Raw genomic sequence first — 20666 nt, 5'->3', positions numbered from 1 at the left:
TCACATTGGTACAGGGCACTGTAGGTGGCACTGATATGGATATTCCAGGTCACATAGGTACAGGGCACTGTAATTGGTATTGCTATGGATATTCCAGGTCACATTGGTACAGGGCACTGTAGGTGGCACTGCTATGGATATTCCAGGTCACTTTGGTACAGGGCACTGTAATTGGTATTGCTATGGATATTCCAGGTCACATTGGTACAGGGCATTGTAGGTGGCACTGATATGGATATTCCAGGTCACATTGGTACAGGGCACTGTAGGTGGCACTGATATGGATATTCCAGGTCACATTGGTACAGGGCACTGTAGGTGGCACTGCTATGGATATTCCAGGTCACATTGGTACAGGGCACTGTAGGTGGCACTGATATGGATATTCCAGGTCACATTGGTACAGGGCACTGTAGGTGGCACTGCTATGGATATTCCAGGTCACATTGGTACAGGGCACTGTAGGTGGCACTGCTATGGATATTCCAGGTCACATTGGTACAGGGCACTGTAGGTGGTATTGCTATGGATATTCCAGGTCACATTGGTACAGGGCACTGTAGGTGGCACTGCTATGGATATTCCTGGTCACATTGGTACAGGGCACTGTAGGTGGCACTGATATGGATATTCCAGGTCACATTGGTACAGAACACTGTAGGTGGCACTGCTATGGATATTCTAGGTCACATTGGTACAGGGCATTGTAGGTGGCACTGCTATGGATATTCCAGGTTACATTGGTACAGGGCATTGTAGGTGGCACTGCTATGGATATTCCAGGTCACATTGGTACAGGGCACTGTAGGTGGCACTGATATGGATATTCCAGGTCACATTGATACAGGGCACTGTAATTGGTATTGCTATGGATATTCCAGGTCACATTGATACAGGGCACTGTAGGTGGCACTGATATGGATATTCCAGGTCACATTGATACAGGGCACTGTAGGTGGCACTGCTATGGATATTCTAGGTCACATTGGTACAGGGCACTGTAGGTGGCACTGCTATGGATATTCCAGGTTACATTGGTACAGGGCACTGTAGGTGGCACTGCTATGGATATTCCAGGTCACATTGGTACAGGGCACTGTAGGTGGCACTGATATGGATATTCCAGGTCACATTGATACAGGGCACTGTAGTTGGCACTGATATGGATATTCCAGGTCACATTGGTACAGGGCACTGTAGGTGGCTTTGTTATGAATATTCCAAGTCACATTGGTACAAAACACTGTAGGTGGCACTGATATGGATATTCCAGGTCACATTGGTACAGGGCACTGTAATTGGTATTGCTATGGATATTCCAGGTCACATTGGTACAGGGCACTGTAGATGGCACTGATATGGATATTCCAGGTCACATTGGTACAGGGCACTGTAATTGGTATTGCTACAGATATTCCAGGTCACATTGATACAGGGCACTGTAATTGGTATTGCTATGGATATTCCAGGTCACATTGATACAGGGCACTGTAGGTGGCACTGATATGGATATTCCAGGTCACATTGATACAGGGCACTGTAGGTGGCACTGATATGGATATTCCAGGTCACATTGGTACAGGGCACTGTAGGTGGCTTTGTTATGAATATTCCAAGTCACATTGGTACAAAACACTGTAGGTGGCACTGATATGGATATTCCAGGTCACATTGGTACAGGGCACTGTAATTGGTATTGCTATAGATATTCCAGGTCACATTGGTACAGGGCACTGTAGGTGGCACTGCTATGGATATTCCAGGTCACATTGGTACAGGGCACTGTAATTGGTATTGCTATGGATAATCCAGGTCACATTGGTACAGGGCACTGTAGGTGGCACTGATATGGATATTCCAGGTCACATTGGTACAGGGCACTGTAGGTGGCACTGATATGGATATTCCAGGTCACATTGGTACAGGGCACTGTAATTGGTATTGCTATGGATATTCCAGGTCACATTGGTACAGGGCACTGTAGGTGGCACTGATATGGATATTCCAGGTCACATTGGTACAGGGCACTGTAGGTGGCACTGATATGGATATTCCAGGTCACATTGGTACAGGGCACTGTAGGTGGCACTGCTATGAATATTCCAGGTCACATTGGTACAGGGCACTGTAGGTGGCACTGATATGGATATTCCAGGTCACATAGGTACAGGGCACTGTAATTGGTATTGCTATGGATATTCCAGGTCACATTGGTACAGGGCACTGTAGGTGGCACTGCTATGGATATTCCAGGTCACTTTGGTACAGGGCACTGTAATTGGTATTGCTATGGATATTCCAGGTCACATTGGTACAGGGCACTGTAATTGGTATTGCTATGGATATTCCAGGTCACTTTGGTACAGGGCACTGTAATTGGTATTGCTATGGATATTCCAGGTCACATTGGTACAGGGCATTGTAGGTGGCACTGATATGGATATTCCAGGTCACATTGGTACAGGGCACTGTAGGTGGCACTGATATGGATATTCCAGGTCACATTGGTACAGGGCACTGTAGGTGGCACTGCTATGGATATTCCAGGTCACATTGGTACAGGGCACTGTAGGTGGCACTGATATGGATATTCCAGGTCACATTGGTACAGGGCACTGTAGGTGGCACTGCTATGGATATTCCAGGTCACATTGGTACAGGGCACTGTAGGTGGCACTAATATGGATTTTCCAGGTCACATTGGTACAGGGCACTGTAGGTGGTATTGCTATGGATATTCCAGGTCACATTGGTACAGGGCACTGTAGGTGGCACTGCTATGGATATTCCTGGTCACATTGGTACAGGGCACTGTAGGTGGCACTGATATGGATATTCCAGGTCACATTGGTACAGAACACTGTAGGTGGCACTGCTATGGATATTCTAGGTCACATTGGTACAGGGCATTGTAGGTGGCACTGCTATGGATATTCCAGGTTACATTGGTACAGGGCATTGTAGGTGGCACTGCTATGGATATTCCAGGTCACATTGGTACAGGGCACTGTAGGTGGCACTGATATGGATATTCCAGGTCACATTGATACAGGGCACTGTAATTGGTATTGCTATGGATATTCCAGGTCACATTGATACAGTGCACTGTAGGTGGCACTGATATGGATATTCCAGGTCACATTGATACAGGGCACTGTAGGTGGCACTGCTATGGATATTCTAGGTCACATTGGTACAGGGCACTGTAGGTGGCACTGCTATGGATATTCCAGGTTACATTGGTACAGGGCACTGTAGGTGGCACTGCTATGGATATTCCAGGTCACATTGGTACAGGGCACTGTAGGTGGCACTGATATGGATATTCCAGGTCACATTGATACAGGGCACTGTAGTTGGCACTGATATGGATATTCCAGGTCACATTGGTACAGGGCACTGTAGGTGGCTTTGTTATGAATATTCCAAGTCACATTGGTACAAAACACTGTAGGTGGCACTGATATGGATATTCCAGGTCACATTGGTACAGGGCACTGTAATTGGTATTGCTATGGATATTCCAGGTCACATTGGTACAGGGCACTGTAGATGGCACTGATATGGATATTCCAGGTCACATTGGTACAGGGCACTGTAATTGGTATTGCTACAGATATTCCAGGTCACATTGATACAGGGCACTGTAATTGGTATTGCTATGGATATTCCAGGTCACATTGATACAGGGCACTGTAGGTGGCACTGATATGGATATTCCAGGTCACATTGATACAGGGCACTGTAGGTGGCACTGATATGGATATTCCAGGTCACATTGGTACAGGGCACTGTAGGTGGCTTTGTTATGAATATTCCAAGTCACATTGGTACAAAACACTGTAGGTGGCACTGATATGGATATTCCAGGTCACATTGGTACAGGGCACTGTAGGTGGCACTGATATGGATATTCCAGGTCACATTGGTACAGGGCACTGTAGATGGCACTGATATGGATATTCCAGGTCACATTGGTACAGGGCACTGTAATTGGTATTGCTATGGATATTCCAGGTCACATTGATACAGGGCACTGTAGGTGGCACTGATATGGATATTCCAGGTCACATTGATACAGGGCACTGTAGGTGGCACTGATATGGATATTCCAGGTCACATTGGTACAGGGCACTGTAGGTGGCTTTGTTATGAATATTCCAAGTCACATTGGTACAAAACACTGTAGGTGGCACTGATATGGATATTCCAGGTCACATTGGTACAGGGCACTGTAGGTGGCACTGATATGGATATTCCAGGTCACATTGGTACAGGGCACTGTAATTGGTATTGCTATGGATATTCCAGGTCACATTGGTACAGGGCACTGTAATTGGTATTGCTATGGATATTCCAGGTCACATTGATACAGGGCACTGTAGGTGGCACTGATATGGATATTCCAGGTCACATTGGTACAGGGCACTGTAATTGGTATTGCTACGGATATTCCATGTCACATTGATACAGGGCACTGTAATTGGTATTGCTATGGATATTCCAGGTCACATTGATACAGGGCAATGTAGGTGGCACTGATATGGATATTCCAGGTCACATTGATACAGGGCACTGTAGGTGGCACTGATATGGATATTCCAGGTCACATTGGTACAGGGCACTGTAATTGGTATTGCTACGGATATTCCAGGTCACATTGATACAGGGCACTGTAGGTGGCACTGCTATGGATATTCCAGGTCACATTGATACAGGGCACTGTAGGTGGCACTGCTATGGATATTCCAGGTCACATTGATACAGGGCACTGTAGGTGGCACTGATATGGATATTCCAGGTCACATTGATACAGGGCACTGTAGGTGGCACTGATATGGATATTCCAGGTCACATTGGTACAGGGCACTGTAGGTGGCATTGCTATGTATATTCCAGGTCACATTGATACAGGGCACTGTAGGTGGCTTTGTTATGAATATTCCAAGTCACATTGGTACAAAACACTGTAGGTGGCACTGATATGGATATTCCAGGTCACATTGATACAGGGCACTGTAGGTGGCACTGATATGGATATTCCAGGTCACATTGGTACAGGGCACTGTAATTGGTATTGCTATGGATATTCCAGGTCAGATTGATACAGGGCACTGTAGGTGTCACTGCTATGGATATTCCAGGTCACATTGGTACAGGGCACTGTAGGTGGCACTGCTATGGATATTCCAGGTCAGATTGATACAGGGCACTGTAATTGGCATTGCTATGGATATTCCAGGTCACATTGATACAGGGCACTGTAGGTGGCACTGATATGGATATTCCAGGTCACATTGATACAGTGCACTGTAGGTGGCATTGCTATGGATATTCCAGGTCACATTGGTACAGGGCACTGTAGGTGGCTTTGTTATGAATATTCCAAGTCACATTGGTACAAAACACTGTAGGTGGCACTGATATGGATATTCCAGGTCACATTGGTACAGGGCACTGTATGTGGCTTTGTTATGAATATTCCAAGTCACATTGGTACAGAACACTGTAGGTGGCACTGATATGGATATTCCAGGTCACATTGATACAGGGCACTGTAGTTGGCATTGCTATGGATATTCCAGGTCACATTGGTACAGGGCACTGTAGGTGCATTGCTATGAATATTCCAAGTCACATTGGTACAGAACACTGTAGTGGCACTGCTATGGATATTCTAGGTCACATTGGTACAAGTGCACTGTAGGTGGCACTGCTATGGATATTCCAGGTCACATTGGTACAGGGCACTGTTGGTGGCACTGCTATGGATATTCCAAGTAACATTGGTACAAAGCAATCTAGGTGCTACTGCTATGGATATTCCAAGTCACATAGGTGGCACTGCCATGGTAGTTCCAGGTCACATTAGTAAAGAATATTAAAATATGTCTGCGCTGAATAATTCACATAGCTCCAAAAACCACCCTAGTAATAGGGCTATCGAACAGTGTCACGTCTCTATGGCCGCAGGCCGATGACATCATTGGCAGCAGGGTTGCAGAGTCACCGCCGGGTGTTCTGCGCAAACAAGGAGTCTCCGATGAGGACGATGCTCAGTGTTTGACTCACGGTCACCGGAGAGAACGTGGATGGAGAGGGGGAGCTGGCCCTCTTGTTCCTTTATAGCTCTACGTTGGTTTAAAAGAGGACTATTCCTATGACGGACCATCCCTGATGAAGGAAGCCGTGTACTTCCGAAACCGGTAGGAAGGATTTTGTCCGTACTACTCGCTGGATTCAACCACGTGACTTGTGATGTCACGAAGGTCCTGGAGCTTCCCTGCAGCCGGCGGCACCGCGCTGTGAACAAATGCCGGCGCACCGAGGGAGCAGTGAGTAACCGAGAGACTGTCACCGGCCGGTAATTGCTACACCCCGGGCCCTACCGCGTGGTTCCGAATGCTCCACCGACTGCATCTAAGGTATACATATTTATATATCTCCTCCACAGTGTTCCTAGAACATATATGCCAATTGCACATTCCTATTCTGTATATCTATTTAGTTGCAATTTATGCAATCTATTCTTGCATGGTGTTGTTTCAAAAGCCTCTATTGGGGTGATTTTTGGGATTGCGGTATTTTTAGAACACACATGCTTATGGAATATTCTTGAATTTATTTCTTATGCATTTATCTATTCACTTGCAATTCACTGTCGCAGTGCACTGTTCGATAGCCCTATTACTAGGGTGGTTTTTGGAATTATGTGAATTATTCAGCGCAGACATATTTTAATATTATTTATATTTCAATTTACAACATAGTGGTGTGTTGTTTTGTCTTGCAGCGGATATTTCTCCTTTAGTACTAGCGCCCCCAAAATACCTTTATTTTCACATTAGTAAAGAGCATTGTAGGTGGCATTGCTGTGGCAGTTCCAGGTCACATTAGTACAGAGACTGTAGGTGGCATTGCTATGGATATTCCAGGTCACATTGGTACAGAGCACTGTAGGTGGCCCTGCTGTGGCAGTTCCAGCTCATATTGGTACAGAGCACTGTAGGTGGCCCTGCTGTGGCAGTTCCAGCTCATATTGGTACAGAGCACTGTAGGGGGCGCTGCTGTGGCAGTTCCAGGTCAAATTAGTGCAGAGCACTGCAGGTGGCACTTCAGTAGATATTCCAAGTCACATTAGTACAGAGTACTGTATATGGCACTGCTGTGTCAGTTCCAGGTCACATTAGTAAAGGTCACTGCTATGGCAGTTCCAGACCACATTGGTAGAAGGCACTGTAGGTGGCACTGCTACCGTAGTTTCAATTCTTTCTGTTATCGGAAAATGTGACAGGCTATGTGGTGGGGGCAGTGTAAATATGGAAGATGTGTGTACATTTGAGTGATAACGATTTTTATTAGTCTTTGTATGAGAACTTTCCCGGTGTTATACAGTAGGAGGCCATTTACAGACATGACATCATCTTCATATACACAATGCAACCTTCTTACATTGGATAGAATGATTTTGTTGCTTGTGATGTTTAGATGAACATTATACTGTATAATAGAGACATAGAAACATTTAAGATGCCTCCTTCCCAGCTATGCAATGGAGGCTCTGAATCAGCATGTGCACACATGACAAGTCATTTCTCAGTAGCCACCAGTGAGCGGCAAAGGAAATGACACTTTCAACAGAAAATCGACTGCTGTTTAATTAGATGAAATCAGCTGCCGCTCAGCGATTCCACCGCAGTGTTTAATGTGCTCGGGACCATCATCATTCTGAATCCCAATGTATAAGAAGCATAATGTAACTGCGAAGCAAAAATTATTCTACAGCTCTGTCCTGGACAATTATAAATTGTTAGTAAAGCATAGGACACAATAATCTCTGGCAGCCGAGCAGGTCCTGATCTGAACTTCCAGATGTGCGGAGACTCATCTACTGCAGCTACACATCAACTTCTCATACAGTTCAATGTAAGAGCTGCAGTCTGGCTACGTATTAAGGATTGTCTTGTTAGAAGACCAACTTAAAGCCCCATGTAAAGAAAGAAAATATGAACAAAAATGCGTGTCCCTTCCACATCACATTTACATGAGATTTTATGACCTCCCTTTCTACATCTATAAGCGTCAATGTAGTCTCCACAGCTCACAGTTCAAAGCTATAACAGCTCTCACTCTTCTGGGAAGGTTTTCTACATGATTTTGGAGTTTTCTATCAGAATTTTTGCCCATTTATACAGAAGAGCATTTGTGAGGTCAGAGTCAGACACCGATGTTGGGGAGAGGTCGGGCTTACAATTTCTGTTCTAGTACACCCCAAAACTAAATGAGGTTGAGATCTGGGCTCCTTATGGCCAGTCACACCAATCTCCCCCAATGACGTATTTATGGACCTTGTGCACTGGGCACTGTCCTGGGGAACAGAAAAGAAGCTTCCCAAAACTGTTTCCAGAAAGTTGGAAGCTACAATTTTGCAAAAATCTTGGGCTGTAGGATTAGGATTTCCCTTCACTAAGGGGCCAAGGCCGATCCCTGAAAAGCAACCACCAAACATCACAGCTGGAATAATGCAATGAAGCAGATAATGTTTTTAAGGTATTTGCCAAACCAAGGCTCCTCTTTCATACACTAGATAGAGAAGTGTGATCTGTCACTTCACAGAACATATTTCCTCTCATCCAGAGTCCAGTGGTGGCGGTTTTCTACCACTCCATCCAACTCTTAGCATTGTGCTTAGTGATGTAAGTCTGCATGAAGCTGCTCGGCTATGGAAATCCATGCCATGCTAATGGCAAAAAGCTATGTGTTGATGTTCGTTCAAGAAAAGGCTGCAATCTCTGCAGTTATGGAGTCTGCAGGGGGTTGGTGAGTTTTTTCTGACCTCTGTTACTCCTCAGCACTCAGTGACCCCACTTTGCAACTTTACATGGTCTCTAGTTCAGGGCTGAGTTTCTGCGGTTCCTTCCAATTTGCAATAACATCGCTCACAGGTGATGGGGGAATATGTAGGAGGGAAGATATGTCATGATCTGAATAGTTACCTTGTTGGCTCCTTTTATAGGACTATGCTGGTATCAGTAAGGTTCTTAGAATGAGCAATTCTGTCTGAAATGGCATGCCAAAGGGCCAGATGTTATACACTTGTGGTAATGGGACTGAATTAAAAACTTGAATTCAATTATTAAACGGCAAGTCCAAAGCTTTTGTATAAATATTTGCGAACTTCTTCTTGGGAGGTCTTAGGGTCCCGTCACACATAGCGATCTCGCTAGCGAGATCGCTACTGAGTCACAAGTTTTGTGACTCAACAGCGATCTCACCAGCGAGATTGCTGTGTGTGACAGCGATCAGCGACTGGCCCCCCTGCCGGTATTGCTGATTGCTGTAGGAAACCGCTGGACATTCATTTTGTCACTGGTCTCCCGCTGACCAGCATGCATCGCTGCGTGTGACAGGCGGGAGACCAGCGATCTGCTGGTAACTAACGTACACATCGGGTATCCAAGGGACGTGCGTCCCTTGGATACCTGATGTGTACGTTAGTTACCAGCGCGCTGATGCAGGGAGCTGGTAACTAACGTACACATCGCGTATCTAAGGGACGCACGTCCCTTGGATACCCAATGTGTACGTTAGTTACCAGCTCCCTGCATCAGCGCGCTGGTAACTAACGAACACAGCGACGCCGCGCGCTCGGCGTCGCTGTGCTGATCGCTGGTGAAGCTGTCTGTGTGACAGCTCACCAGCGATCACATAGCGACTCACCAGCTACTGTATGTCCTTAATAAATGCTTATTTATATGAATGGTATCTGTATAATGCTTTATTTCTCCTGTAGAAGTGCTGCAGGGGAAATTAAAATGTGCTTCCTGTAAATTTCCTATATATAAAAATAAATTACTGGAATCACTAATAGCCATAGCACGAGCGGGGGCGCCATTCTCGTATTTCTTAGGGTGCCAACCTCCGCACCTAGGTAGGTGTTCAGATAGTCATTTTGTATAGGGCCAGGACACTCTTTTCTTCACATCGGCTGAGTGAAATTGTTATCAGTTGGTAGCACGTATTATCAATTTTTATACATCTTCTTTATGTCCATTTCCCCTTTTTTTTCCGTTTTTTGAGGTTTTTGGGCTATAATAGTATTGTGCAGTTTTTAACTGCTATGGTTTAGGTTTTTCTGACCACGTGATTGGATTGGCAGATTCAGCTGGTTAGATTTGGTTTGACTGTTATACATTATCTCTTTCCAGCAATACAATAGCCCATTTTTTTCTAGGCTTTATAATAGGGGACATCTGTGCAATTTTATATTATTATATTTGTACTTAATAAAAATTATATTTTAATAGGGTTTTTTCTGTTAGTCGGTTATAGGTAACCCTTGTTCACATTATACTTGTTGGTGGGAATCAAAAATAGCAGAAACATCTGGGACTCCTCAAGTGAGTGTTAGCTCCACCTAGTGGTAGCAACAAGCAAAAAGTATTTAATCATTTCTTAGAGGAGTCTTTTGAGTATCCTTAAATCAATTTTGACCCACATTAGCCAAGGAATAAGAACTGTTGGTCACCCTCCTTGGGTCCAGTGTTTATGGATTCATTCAGGAAAACCCCTTTAAGTGAGAAAAACAGAGCCCTATACAGGTATATTATAAAATTAATTAAAGTACATGATTAAGGCTCATGAGTGAAAGCCTTTATGAGCTGTGCTAAACAGTAAGATAAAAAAAAATTCTCCATGAAAAGTTTTCTTGAAGAAAGTGAATAAATAAGCTTCCTCACTCTTGACCAAGTTGTAACATCATAATGAGATGAAGGAGCTATTACAGCCCCAAAATGCAAAATTGTATTTATTAGAATTTGTGGCTTCAAGTATTGTTTTCTGTTTCTATAGTATAACAGACATAAAGGAGGATTAATAATATTGTGACACACAAGATGCACAAGATACAATGTAATAAACAAAAAGAGAAAAGCAAAATCACTCAGACTTAAAGTTATAGGGAACCTGTCACATGAAAAAATGGTATTAACCTGCAGATATTGTGTTAATCTGCAGGTGAATAATGTTCTGAACCTACCTGGTGCCGACACTTAGAGCCTCATTACCGAGAGGAAATTAACTTTATTCCTCCTGGCAGCGTTCAGCATTCAGTCACAGAGGTGGTGCTGCAGTAAGGTTCTAGAAGGAACGCGGGATGCAGTGACGGGATGCAGGCAGAGCAAGGGTTAACAGGTTTATTTACAGGGGAATACTCCATGCAGGGAGGTAAAGGGCTATACAGAGGAGACAAAGAGCACATTAAATCAAAGGATATTCTTAAGGTGAAGAACAGCTATTTAAAATAACGGTGGTCCAATAACACATATGTCAGGAAGTCCTTAAACTGCAGCTCCTGCTGCAAACTCAAAGGCGCCGGCAAAGGCTGGTGTGGTGTCCTCTCTAGTGGGGTCTAGTAAATGACAATACCCCATATTCTGGTAACAGTGGTTGGTCTCCGGTACCTTCCACTGCCCCTAGCCCATATACTGCAGATGCCTACAAGGTTACGGGCCACGGTACTGCCTAAGCCCAACGTGACTCCTGTACAACTCTCCTCACAGTCTTAGTCAAGCGAGCCCACAGTGGCAGACGGTAGCACAGGTCACGGTCTTGTACGAGCTCAACGTGACTCGGCAGGTGTTTACTGGCCCAGTCAGGGTGCAAGTGTCTGTCCTGTCCCTGGTCACTCTTAAAGGGCATGTGTGTAGTACTCATGGACACGGTACATTCTGCATCTTGCTTTCTGGTAGTCACCGACACACCCTGCACGATCCTCTCCCCCTCTGGTCCTCGCTGCTGGTGATGGGGAATGGCGGCGCTGGCCTGCACAATGCTGGGGCTCCCTCGACAGGGCACTTCTCTCTCTGTGTCTGCTACATGGCTGGTTCTGCTCTCCCCTGTGTGAATGGCTCTGCTCTGTCCTGTGTGCAGGGCTCTGCTCTGTCCTGCACCTGGCTTTTCTCCTGGCAACGCTCCCGCTCTAGATCGTCGGACCCTGCCGCAATGCCGGTACCGGGGGAAGGGGAAGCCAACCGCGCTGCTCACCGCTCTGCGCACTCCTCTGCGTTCATTCCAAAAGACCGTCCTTCACGCGCTTTTCCTTTTTATATCTCGGCTGCTGAGCGTGCTTTCTACCTGTCTCTCCCCGCCTCTCCGGGTCTGCAGAAAGGTCCCTCCCACTCAGGCTTCTTCAGGCTGCAGGGGACGGTTCGCCTCCTCAAAGCTGTCCCCTGGGAGCAGAGAACACAGCCTTCTTAGTTTCAGACCCAGCATGAAGGTACCCGCAGTCCGGTCTATCTCCTTACACCGCCATGGCTTCAGTCATCGCCCTGTGAAAGAAAGCGGCATTTGTAACCGTGCATCCTGAAGTGACTGACAGCAGGACGAGCATTAGGCCCGGCTGTTAGTTAATACCAGGGGCATATATACAGAGTGGTGACTGTTCCACCGCCACCACCACCACCCCTATGACTGAACTTTGATCTCTGCTGGGAGGAAAAAAGTTAATTTCCTCCGGGAAGCGGGGCTCTCAGTGTGGGCGCCGGGCAGGTTCAGAAAGCTCTTAACCTGCATGTTAGTAACATTTATTCATGTGACAGGTTCCCTTTAAAAAGAAATATAACATTTCTAGACTGAAACTGCTAGCACAGAGCTGAAAAATATGGGAACTACAGCCAACATACAAATGATAGGCGTGAGTCTGTGCATTTGTCCAACACTTCAAACTAGGGTCTGAGCCAGGAACATGAATTTCTTGGAACAAGTTCTAAACATTGAGACATGTAGATGTTTGGCTACCATTGCTTGTTCCTGTGGGTATAAATCATTTGAATTATTAAGTGTTCCTCTGGAAAAGACTGGTCTAAACTTTCTATTCATTTATTTTCATTTATTTGACTTACTAATGTAATGGCATCATAATCCATGGCACTTTACAGGCATCACTGTCGCTATTGGGGCTCACAATCTACATTCCCTATCAGTATGTCTTTGGAGTGTGGGAGGAAACCGGAGTACCCGGAGGAAACCCACGCAAACACGGGAGAACATACAAACTCCTTGCAGATGTTGTCCTTGGTGGGATTTGACCCAGATTCCCAGTGGTGCAAAACAACAGTGCTAAACACCAAGACCCTCTATCTCTCTCCTCTTTCTCTCTCCACAACCTCTAATATTAAAGTTATCCATTTATTTTCTTTTGCTTCATCTGGAGTGTACGGTTACCAATGGCTTCATCTAAAACCAGCTAATTGCTGGTTGTTCAGCCACTGGACCTGTGGTGTCACATGAGGTAGCAAGAACCTGCTGACAGATTCCCTTCGACGATGAATTTAATGATGTGCCTCAATGTAGGATTGAACAGGGCTTTTCTTAACATAAATTTATCTAAAATATTTGGTAATCTTTTTCCCATCTGGACATGTTAATGCAAAGTTCCCAAAAAGTTTCTTGAGTATCTTTGATGAGCTCTGAAATAGCATACCAAGAAATAAAACCTCCTTGGCGGAACATGAACTTATCCATGAAGTCTGGAATACTCTTTTTGCCATTTTTTGGTTTACTAAAAGTAGAATTTGTATTGCATTTTGCTTTTCCTTTTGTAGACAAAGTGTTAAAATTGTATTTGCGAATATCTCGCCTTTTGAATGTAGATGATGGGAGAACAGAGACAATAAATGGAATCTGGGGCTTTGAAATATAAAACTATAACATGCCTCAGCATGACGAGTAGATCAAAGACGAAGAGGGAGGCGCAGAAGAAAGCTGCTAACACAATATTGTTTTACGACAATGCGTAGAGAATAGCTATTTCTTTGCTTCTGTATCAGGTTTTCTTCTTTCTCTTAGGCATTATTTAGATATAGACCATTACTTGCGCTAATGTACATTCATTATTACTATTGAATCTTGCCTTTTGGAACAAATTATTCATGCATTGAGTTCCATTCTTTCAGTGTTTTGCTAATTGCGGTGGATTCTGCCATTGTAAAAAGCTTTGTTCTTGAACGGTGAAACTAACCATTGGGACACAAAGTAAAATAAATGGTTACCAGTAACATAATGAAATACTTGGTTACATGATCAGGAATTATTTATTTTTAAAGGGGTTGGACAACAATAGTCAATTGGTCTTATTAAAGCAAACGTATGTCAGTAGTGAGTACTAAACTTTATATGACGAAGTGAAAAATCCAGCCATGATTAAGAAGAATTCTGTTCGAAACACGTAGTTTTCAACTTTTGCTGAATATGTTTTGCAGTCCGTGATCTGTTTTTGTCCCATTTTAACCAATTAATTAGGAATTTAACTCATACATGTGCTGAATTGTGTTTTGGAGTCTCCCATGACCCCATATAACAGGTGTTACATTGATGGGGGTCAAGTTATGCTATATTTTTCCTTCTGCAAGTAATCTTCCCTATTAAAAGAAATTGAAGCTCAGGGTTTCAATAAAGTGGACCAAATACATTTATTTCCATGATGACATCTTTCTTAGATGAAGTTATCCCATCTACCTGACTACAACTGAATGAGTTCTGTATACCAATGCTAATTTTGGGAACCAAACATCTCCCATCAATAATCATCAAGAACCTTCAAGCAGAGACCGGCCAACAACATTTGCTGTGTAAAAATTAATTTAAAAGTGAGTGTTTAGCTGGTCATGTCATATTATTTATAGGTTTAAGGCTATGATCCTACAGAGCGTAAATACTGTGTTTTCTTCGTTCCTTTTTTTGTGTGCAGAAAATCCACTGCATTTAACTTTCCAAGCAAAGTGAATGGGATTTTATGAACATTACGCCCACTTTGCATCTAAAGTCACAGGTAAACTGTGAATTTTTTATAGTGAGTTTTCTCTACAGGTTTCTATGGAGTTCCATGTAAAAGTCCATGTAAAATACGCATGTAAAACCGTATGTAAAAAAACACAGTTGCGGTTTGGAGTGCAGAATAATAGCTTTTTTGTATAAAAAAAAGTATCAAAAAACTGCTTCAAATCTGCCACAAAATGTATCAAATAAATGGAAAAATGCATGAAAAAATGCAGCAAAAACACATTAATCAGAGAAGATTGTTATTCCTTGGTTCAGACACCTGCAGAAAACATGCGGATAGAGAACAGCACTGTTTAACAATCTGGGAACATTGGAGGTCACAGCTTCAATTCTAATACAAAGTTCCAAATCATCAGCATGGACATAAAGCGAATCTGTCAGAAGGATCAACCCTACAAAGCCATCTATATGAGCATGTAGATCATAGAAAGTTGAATAAAGTGATATATTTGTGATCTGATGTCTTATTCTTGAGAAATCCACATTTTCTAACTATGTATATGACCTTTTAAGATCTATGTGCAGGACATAGCTCTTCCCAAGTGTCAAATACTTCTTCACCCTGTATGACATTGACCAATCATAAGCAGACAGCAACATGCAGGGGAAAGAAGAACACGCCCCCATAATAACATAGAGCATGCTTTCTCCTATGTTAGACATGTTATGGCAAAAAGTCTGCTCTCCTTACTAATCTTCCTACAAAGCTGTGTTTGATTGCATAGTGTATGGAGTACAGCAGAGATGATTGCGATAACATACACCTTTTTGTTTTCATTCAGTGGCAGTCGGTATGACTGAGAAGCAGTACAGCAGAGCTAAGATTTGTCTCACTACAAACACTACTATTAGACCTCCACTCAAATTGCTGTCAGCACTACTGTACTGCCCCTTCCCCCACACAGGCTTTCATGATGAAAGCTGAAAGGTCTCTATAATCGCCCTCATCTCTGTTCTTAGCATTGACATCAGTAAGGAGAGCAGACTGTCTATCATTGCTTTGCATCACACTGAGAAACCTGCTTTCAGCTATTGTGGGGCAAGTTCTTATTTATCCTGCAAGTTATTGCTTACTCATGATTGATCAATGTCATACAGATAAAAAAAGCACATGCTCCCAGAGGCAGACTCCTAGGGGAGATCTATTCCCTGCCCATAGATCTTAACAGCTCATTTACATATGAAGAAAAATGTGGATTTCTCTGGAATAAAACATTGGATCGCTGATATCAGTGTATTATTTTATTCAGCTTTCTATTACCTGCATTCCCATATAGGAGGGTTGATTCTTCTGACAGATTCTCCTTAAAGGGAATGTCCAGGATTTCATTTTTTCTAGTGAAAAGGAATGCTATAAAATAGAGCAAAAAAGCAATACTCTCCTATTAATTCTGTAATTTGTCCTACAGTGCCACTGTTATCTCTTCCAGTCTCTGTTTAGTTTGTTGCAGCGATAATTATCTCACGTACATTTACATAACCACAGTAGCCAGTCATTGGCGTCAATGTTAACGTCTTCTTAGAGTATGGAGCTAATAGTCTCTTTTTGGCCTCTCTCTGGCAGGTATATGTCAGAACGCAGTAAAACATAAAGGTAGGTATAATACAGTGAGCACAAACTGTCCCATTACAGAGCGCGGAGATGATTGTTGCTGCTCATAAAATTTTATGGAGAAGGAAGAAAGGTGGGAGACGAGTGTAGCTAGAGTCAGGTCCAGATATTCTGTTGCAAGTTTTCTTGAAAAGATAGTTACATTTTAAAGAGGAAGACTATGTGTAATGGATGGCATTGTATGGCATACACCACAGACGTCATTTAATATATTTGCTGAGAGCATTAATATGGTAAACTGAATGGAAAATGTGATATGAACAGGCTCGAAAGTCTAGTCCTTGACATCCACCATGCATGAAGTTGTATTTATGTGCGTTTTGTTTCTTAATTCAACCATAACTGGAGTATGAATTCATTATCTCAATTATTTTTATTAAATGGTCTTTCCCTCTCTTGTGTAATGTGTCACAACATGATGTTACATAGTTTTCATTAAGTAGCATGAAATATTTAGATGATGTTGTGTTCTATTGGGATATGTTCAATTATTAAAGATATAGCAGTAGAGAAGCCCAAAATGAAAGTTTTTAATTGTCTTCCTAATATGTTTTATATGTCTATCTACAGATCAGGCCCTTCGACAGGAAGACATGCTTGGATATTGATAGCCATTTTTCAACTAGCCATGGATTTCATTATTTGCGAATCAGGACCTCCAAATACTGCATACAAATACCTGCAAAGACCATCACTAGAACATAGGATACATCACACAGCATTATGGAACCCAAAGGGGAGGCAGAAGCCAAGAAGTCAGAATTATTTTCTGAGTCCGTTTACAAATTATGAACAGATATATCTCAAAGACAGTGTGGGCCAAAAGTTTTCTAGAATGGTGCCATTACAGGACTCTTCCAGAGCAAAAACAGTTCCCTCAACACAAGGAGTAAGAGACTCACTTAAAAGTACTCACTTGAAAAGGGATAAAAGACAAGTCCAAAGAAGAAGTTGGAATATTACACCGTTTTTGGACATTAAAAGTCAGCCGACTACGATATCAGAAATTATTATATGGGGTCCAACAGGGGATGATGACTTGGTGGAAACTAGCACAATCCCAGGGATTTATGACATTACAAGAACCTCTACGACACAAGGAAGGACGCCATTGTCAGGAACTACCACATCCACTACTACTTCCACAACAACACAGAGTAAAGAGAAGACTTCTCAAAACCCAGGGGTACATCGAGGTAAAAAGCCCCCAGGGAGGATTAGCACAACAGAACCATTTCCAGGGAACGGGAAAGCTGCAAGACCGAAGATACCTAATGAAACCTCAGGTACGTTAAATGTAAGCTGTGTAGACTATGCAAGAATGAAAATGTAAATGGGACACACAACCCATAGCTACAGGATCTTGGGTGAAGTTAGTTTCACAGTAGGTTCAGTTTCTCGTGCTAGATGTCTAACGCTTCATATTAGAAAATAATACTTATTTTGGATGCACAGAACTCATCACCTCAGGTGTAATGACTTGTGTCACCAAAGCTTGCAATGTTGGTACCCACACTTATCCTAAGTTCTTTACATCCACTAAGACTGGGTTTAGTCAACTATGTAACTGTGTTATTTGGATATTATTTAAGCACTGGCTGTTTGTACTTGTTGTTTATTAGGATGTGAATATAAGGTTCTGCACATGATCCCAACCAAAACAGAACTGTCTTTGCAGTAAAAAAATATTACATGCTTTCCATTCGAATTAATGACTTACCATATAAAATATAGCCAGGGCTGGACTACCAGAGCAGAAGTGGTGTTAATCAGTGCTTCCTCACACTGGACTCCCAATATGAGACCACCCTTTCAAAAAGGTTTTCCCCAAAATCACAAGTTATCTCTTATACATGATACTTGCTGATCGGTGAGGTCCAATCTTTGAGATCCCCAGAACAAGGCTCCTGAACCCCAAAGAACATGACTTTACAGATCCCATCTTGAATGGAGCGGACATACATATGTTTGATCTCCGCTCTATTCAACGTCAATGTGACTGTTGTAAGTAGTCAAGCAATGGGCTCAGCTTTCTCCAGCAGTTCCATATGCAATGAGTGAGGAAGACGTTGAGCATATGCACCTCCATCGATTCAAGACAGGGAATTGTTCTCTCAGTACTGAAACCCCATTCTTGGGATTCCGGAGCTCTCTTCTAAGTCAGATCCCTAGCTATCAGCAGATTAAATTCTATCCACTAGAAATATTGGGAAAACCCCTTGTAGCTATCTGCCTAAATTAATTGCATTGCAATTTTTTTCTATCAAAATTAATTATTTCCTTTTTATTTAGTTTTGAAGAAACCTTCTGTCTTTATCTGTGCACTCATCTAGAACAGGTAGACACCTGTCTATGTGTGATAAGCTTTAGGGTTCATTATCAATCTATTTACAGCAAAGTATATTGGAGTTGGACAGCTCTTTATTGAATTACCATTATTGTTATTGATGAGAAGCCGGGGATCCATTGAGCAGTTGAAGAAGCACTAATGTCCACAATGCGTATTGCAGTTTTTGACATTCTCTAGCGGCCGGTGCTACATGTTTAATTAGAATAGAAAACATACTATGAAAATGTGATGCAACACTCGACAAACCAATTCCGTAGCTTAAAAAATATCCATATTATTAAATACCAAACGTTATATACAGTGGGGAAAAAAAGTATTTAGTCAGTCAGCAATAGTGCAAGTTCCACCACTTAAAAAGATGAGAGGCGTCTGTAATTTACATCATAGGTAGACCTCAACTATGGGAGACAAACAAAAAATCCAGAAAATCACATTGTCTGTTTTTTTTTCATTTTATTTGCATATTATGGTGGAAAATAAGTATTTGGTCAGAAACAAGCAATCAAGATTTCTGGCTCTCACAGACCTGTAACTTCTTCTTTAAGAGTCTCCTCTTTCCTCCACTCATTACCTGTAGTAATGGCACCTGTTTAAACTTATTATCAGTATAAAAAGACACCTGTGCACACCCTCAAACAGTCTGACTCCAAACTCCACTATGGTGAAGACCAAAGAGCTGTCAAAGGACACCAGAAACAAAATTGTAGCCCTGCACCAGGCTGGGAAGACTGAATCTGCAATAGCCAACCAGCTTGGAGTGAAGAAATCAACTGTGGGAGCAATAATTAGAAAATGGAAGACATACAAGACCACTGATAATCTCCCTCGATCTGGTGCTCCACGCAAAATCCCACCCCGTGGGGTCAGAATGATCACAAGAACGGTGAGCAAAAATCCCAGAACCATGCGGGGGGACCTAGTGAATGAACTGCAGAGAGCTGGGACCAATGTAACAAGGCCTACCATAAGTAACACACTACGCCACCATGGACTCAGATCCTGCAGTGCCAGACGTGTCCCACTGCTTAAGCCTGTACATGTCCGGGCCCGTCTGAAGTTTGCTAGAGAGCATTTGGATGATCCAGAGGAAATTTGGGAGAATGTCCTATGGTCTGATGAAACCAAACTGGAACTGTTTGGTAGAAGCACAACTTGTCGTGTTTGGAGGAAAAAGAATACTGAGTTGCATCCATCAAACACCATACCTACTGTAAAGCATGGTGGTGGAAACATCATGCTTTGGGGCTGTTTCTCTGCAAAGGGGCCAGGATGACTGATCCGGGTACATGAAAGAATGAATGGGGCCATGTATCGTGAGATTTTGAGTGCAAACCTCCTTCCATCAGCAAGGGCATTGAAGATGAAACGTGGCTGGGTCTTTCAACATGACAATGATCCAAAGCACACTGCCAGGGCAACGAAGGAGTGGCTTCGTAAGAAGCATTTCAAGGTCCTGGAGTGGCCTAGCCAGTCTCCAGATCTCAACCCTATAGAAAACCTTTGGAGGGAGTTGAAAGTCTGTGTTGCCAAGCGAAAAGCCAAAAACATCACTGCTCTAGAGGAGATCTGCATGGAGGAATGGGCCAACATACCAACAACAGTGTGTGGCAACCTTGTGAAGACTTACAGAAAACGTTTGACCTCTGTCATTGCCAACAAAGGATATATCACAAAGTATTGAGATGAAATTTTGTTTCTGACCAAATACTTATTTTCCACCATAATATGCAAATAAAAAGAAAAAAAAACAGACAATGTGATTTTCTGGATTTTTTTTTCTCAGTTTGTCTCCCATAGTTGAGGTCTACCTATGATGTAAATTACAGACGCCTCTCATCTTTTTAAGTGGTGGAACTTGCACTA

The 20666-nt window shown here is 43.0% G+C and overlaps 1 protein-coding gene across 7 annotated transcripts in view; it reads left to right on the top strand.

Annotated features, from left to right (window-relative positions):
- Positions 1 to 20666, top strand: part of AJAP1 (adherens junctions associated protein 1) — a 542737-nt gene that overhangs the window by 227914 nt on the left and 294157 nt on the right. For all 7 annotated transcript variants that reach the window (XM_073561799.1, XM_073561796.1, XM_073561794.1 and 4 more), the window contains exon 2: positions 17024 to 17739. In XM_073561799.1, coding sequence (XP_073417900.1) covers positions 17024 to 17739 — 716 coding nt within the window. The remainder of the gene's footprint in view (positions 1 to 17023; positions 17740 to 20666) is intronic.

Source organism: Dendrobates tinctorius, unplaced genomic scaffold (genome assembly GCF_039654945.1).
Source record: "Dendrobates tinctorius isolate UK_male_01 unplaced genomic scaffold, ASM3965494v1 ptg000326l, whole genome shotgun sequence".
Classification (NCBI taxonomy): Eukaryota; Metazoa; Chordata; class Amphibia; order Anura; family Dendrobatidae; genus Dendrobates; species Dendrobates tinctorius.
This window is presented reverse-complemented; position numbering and strand designations above follow the sequence as displayed.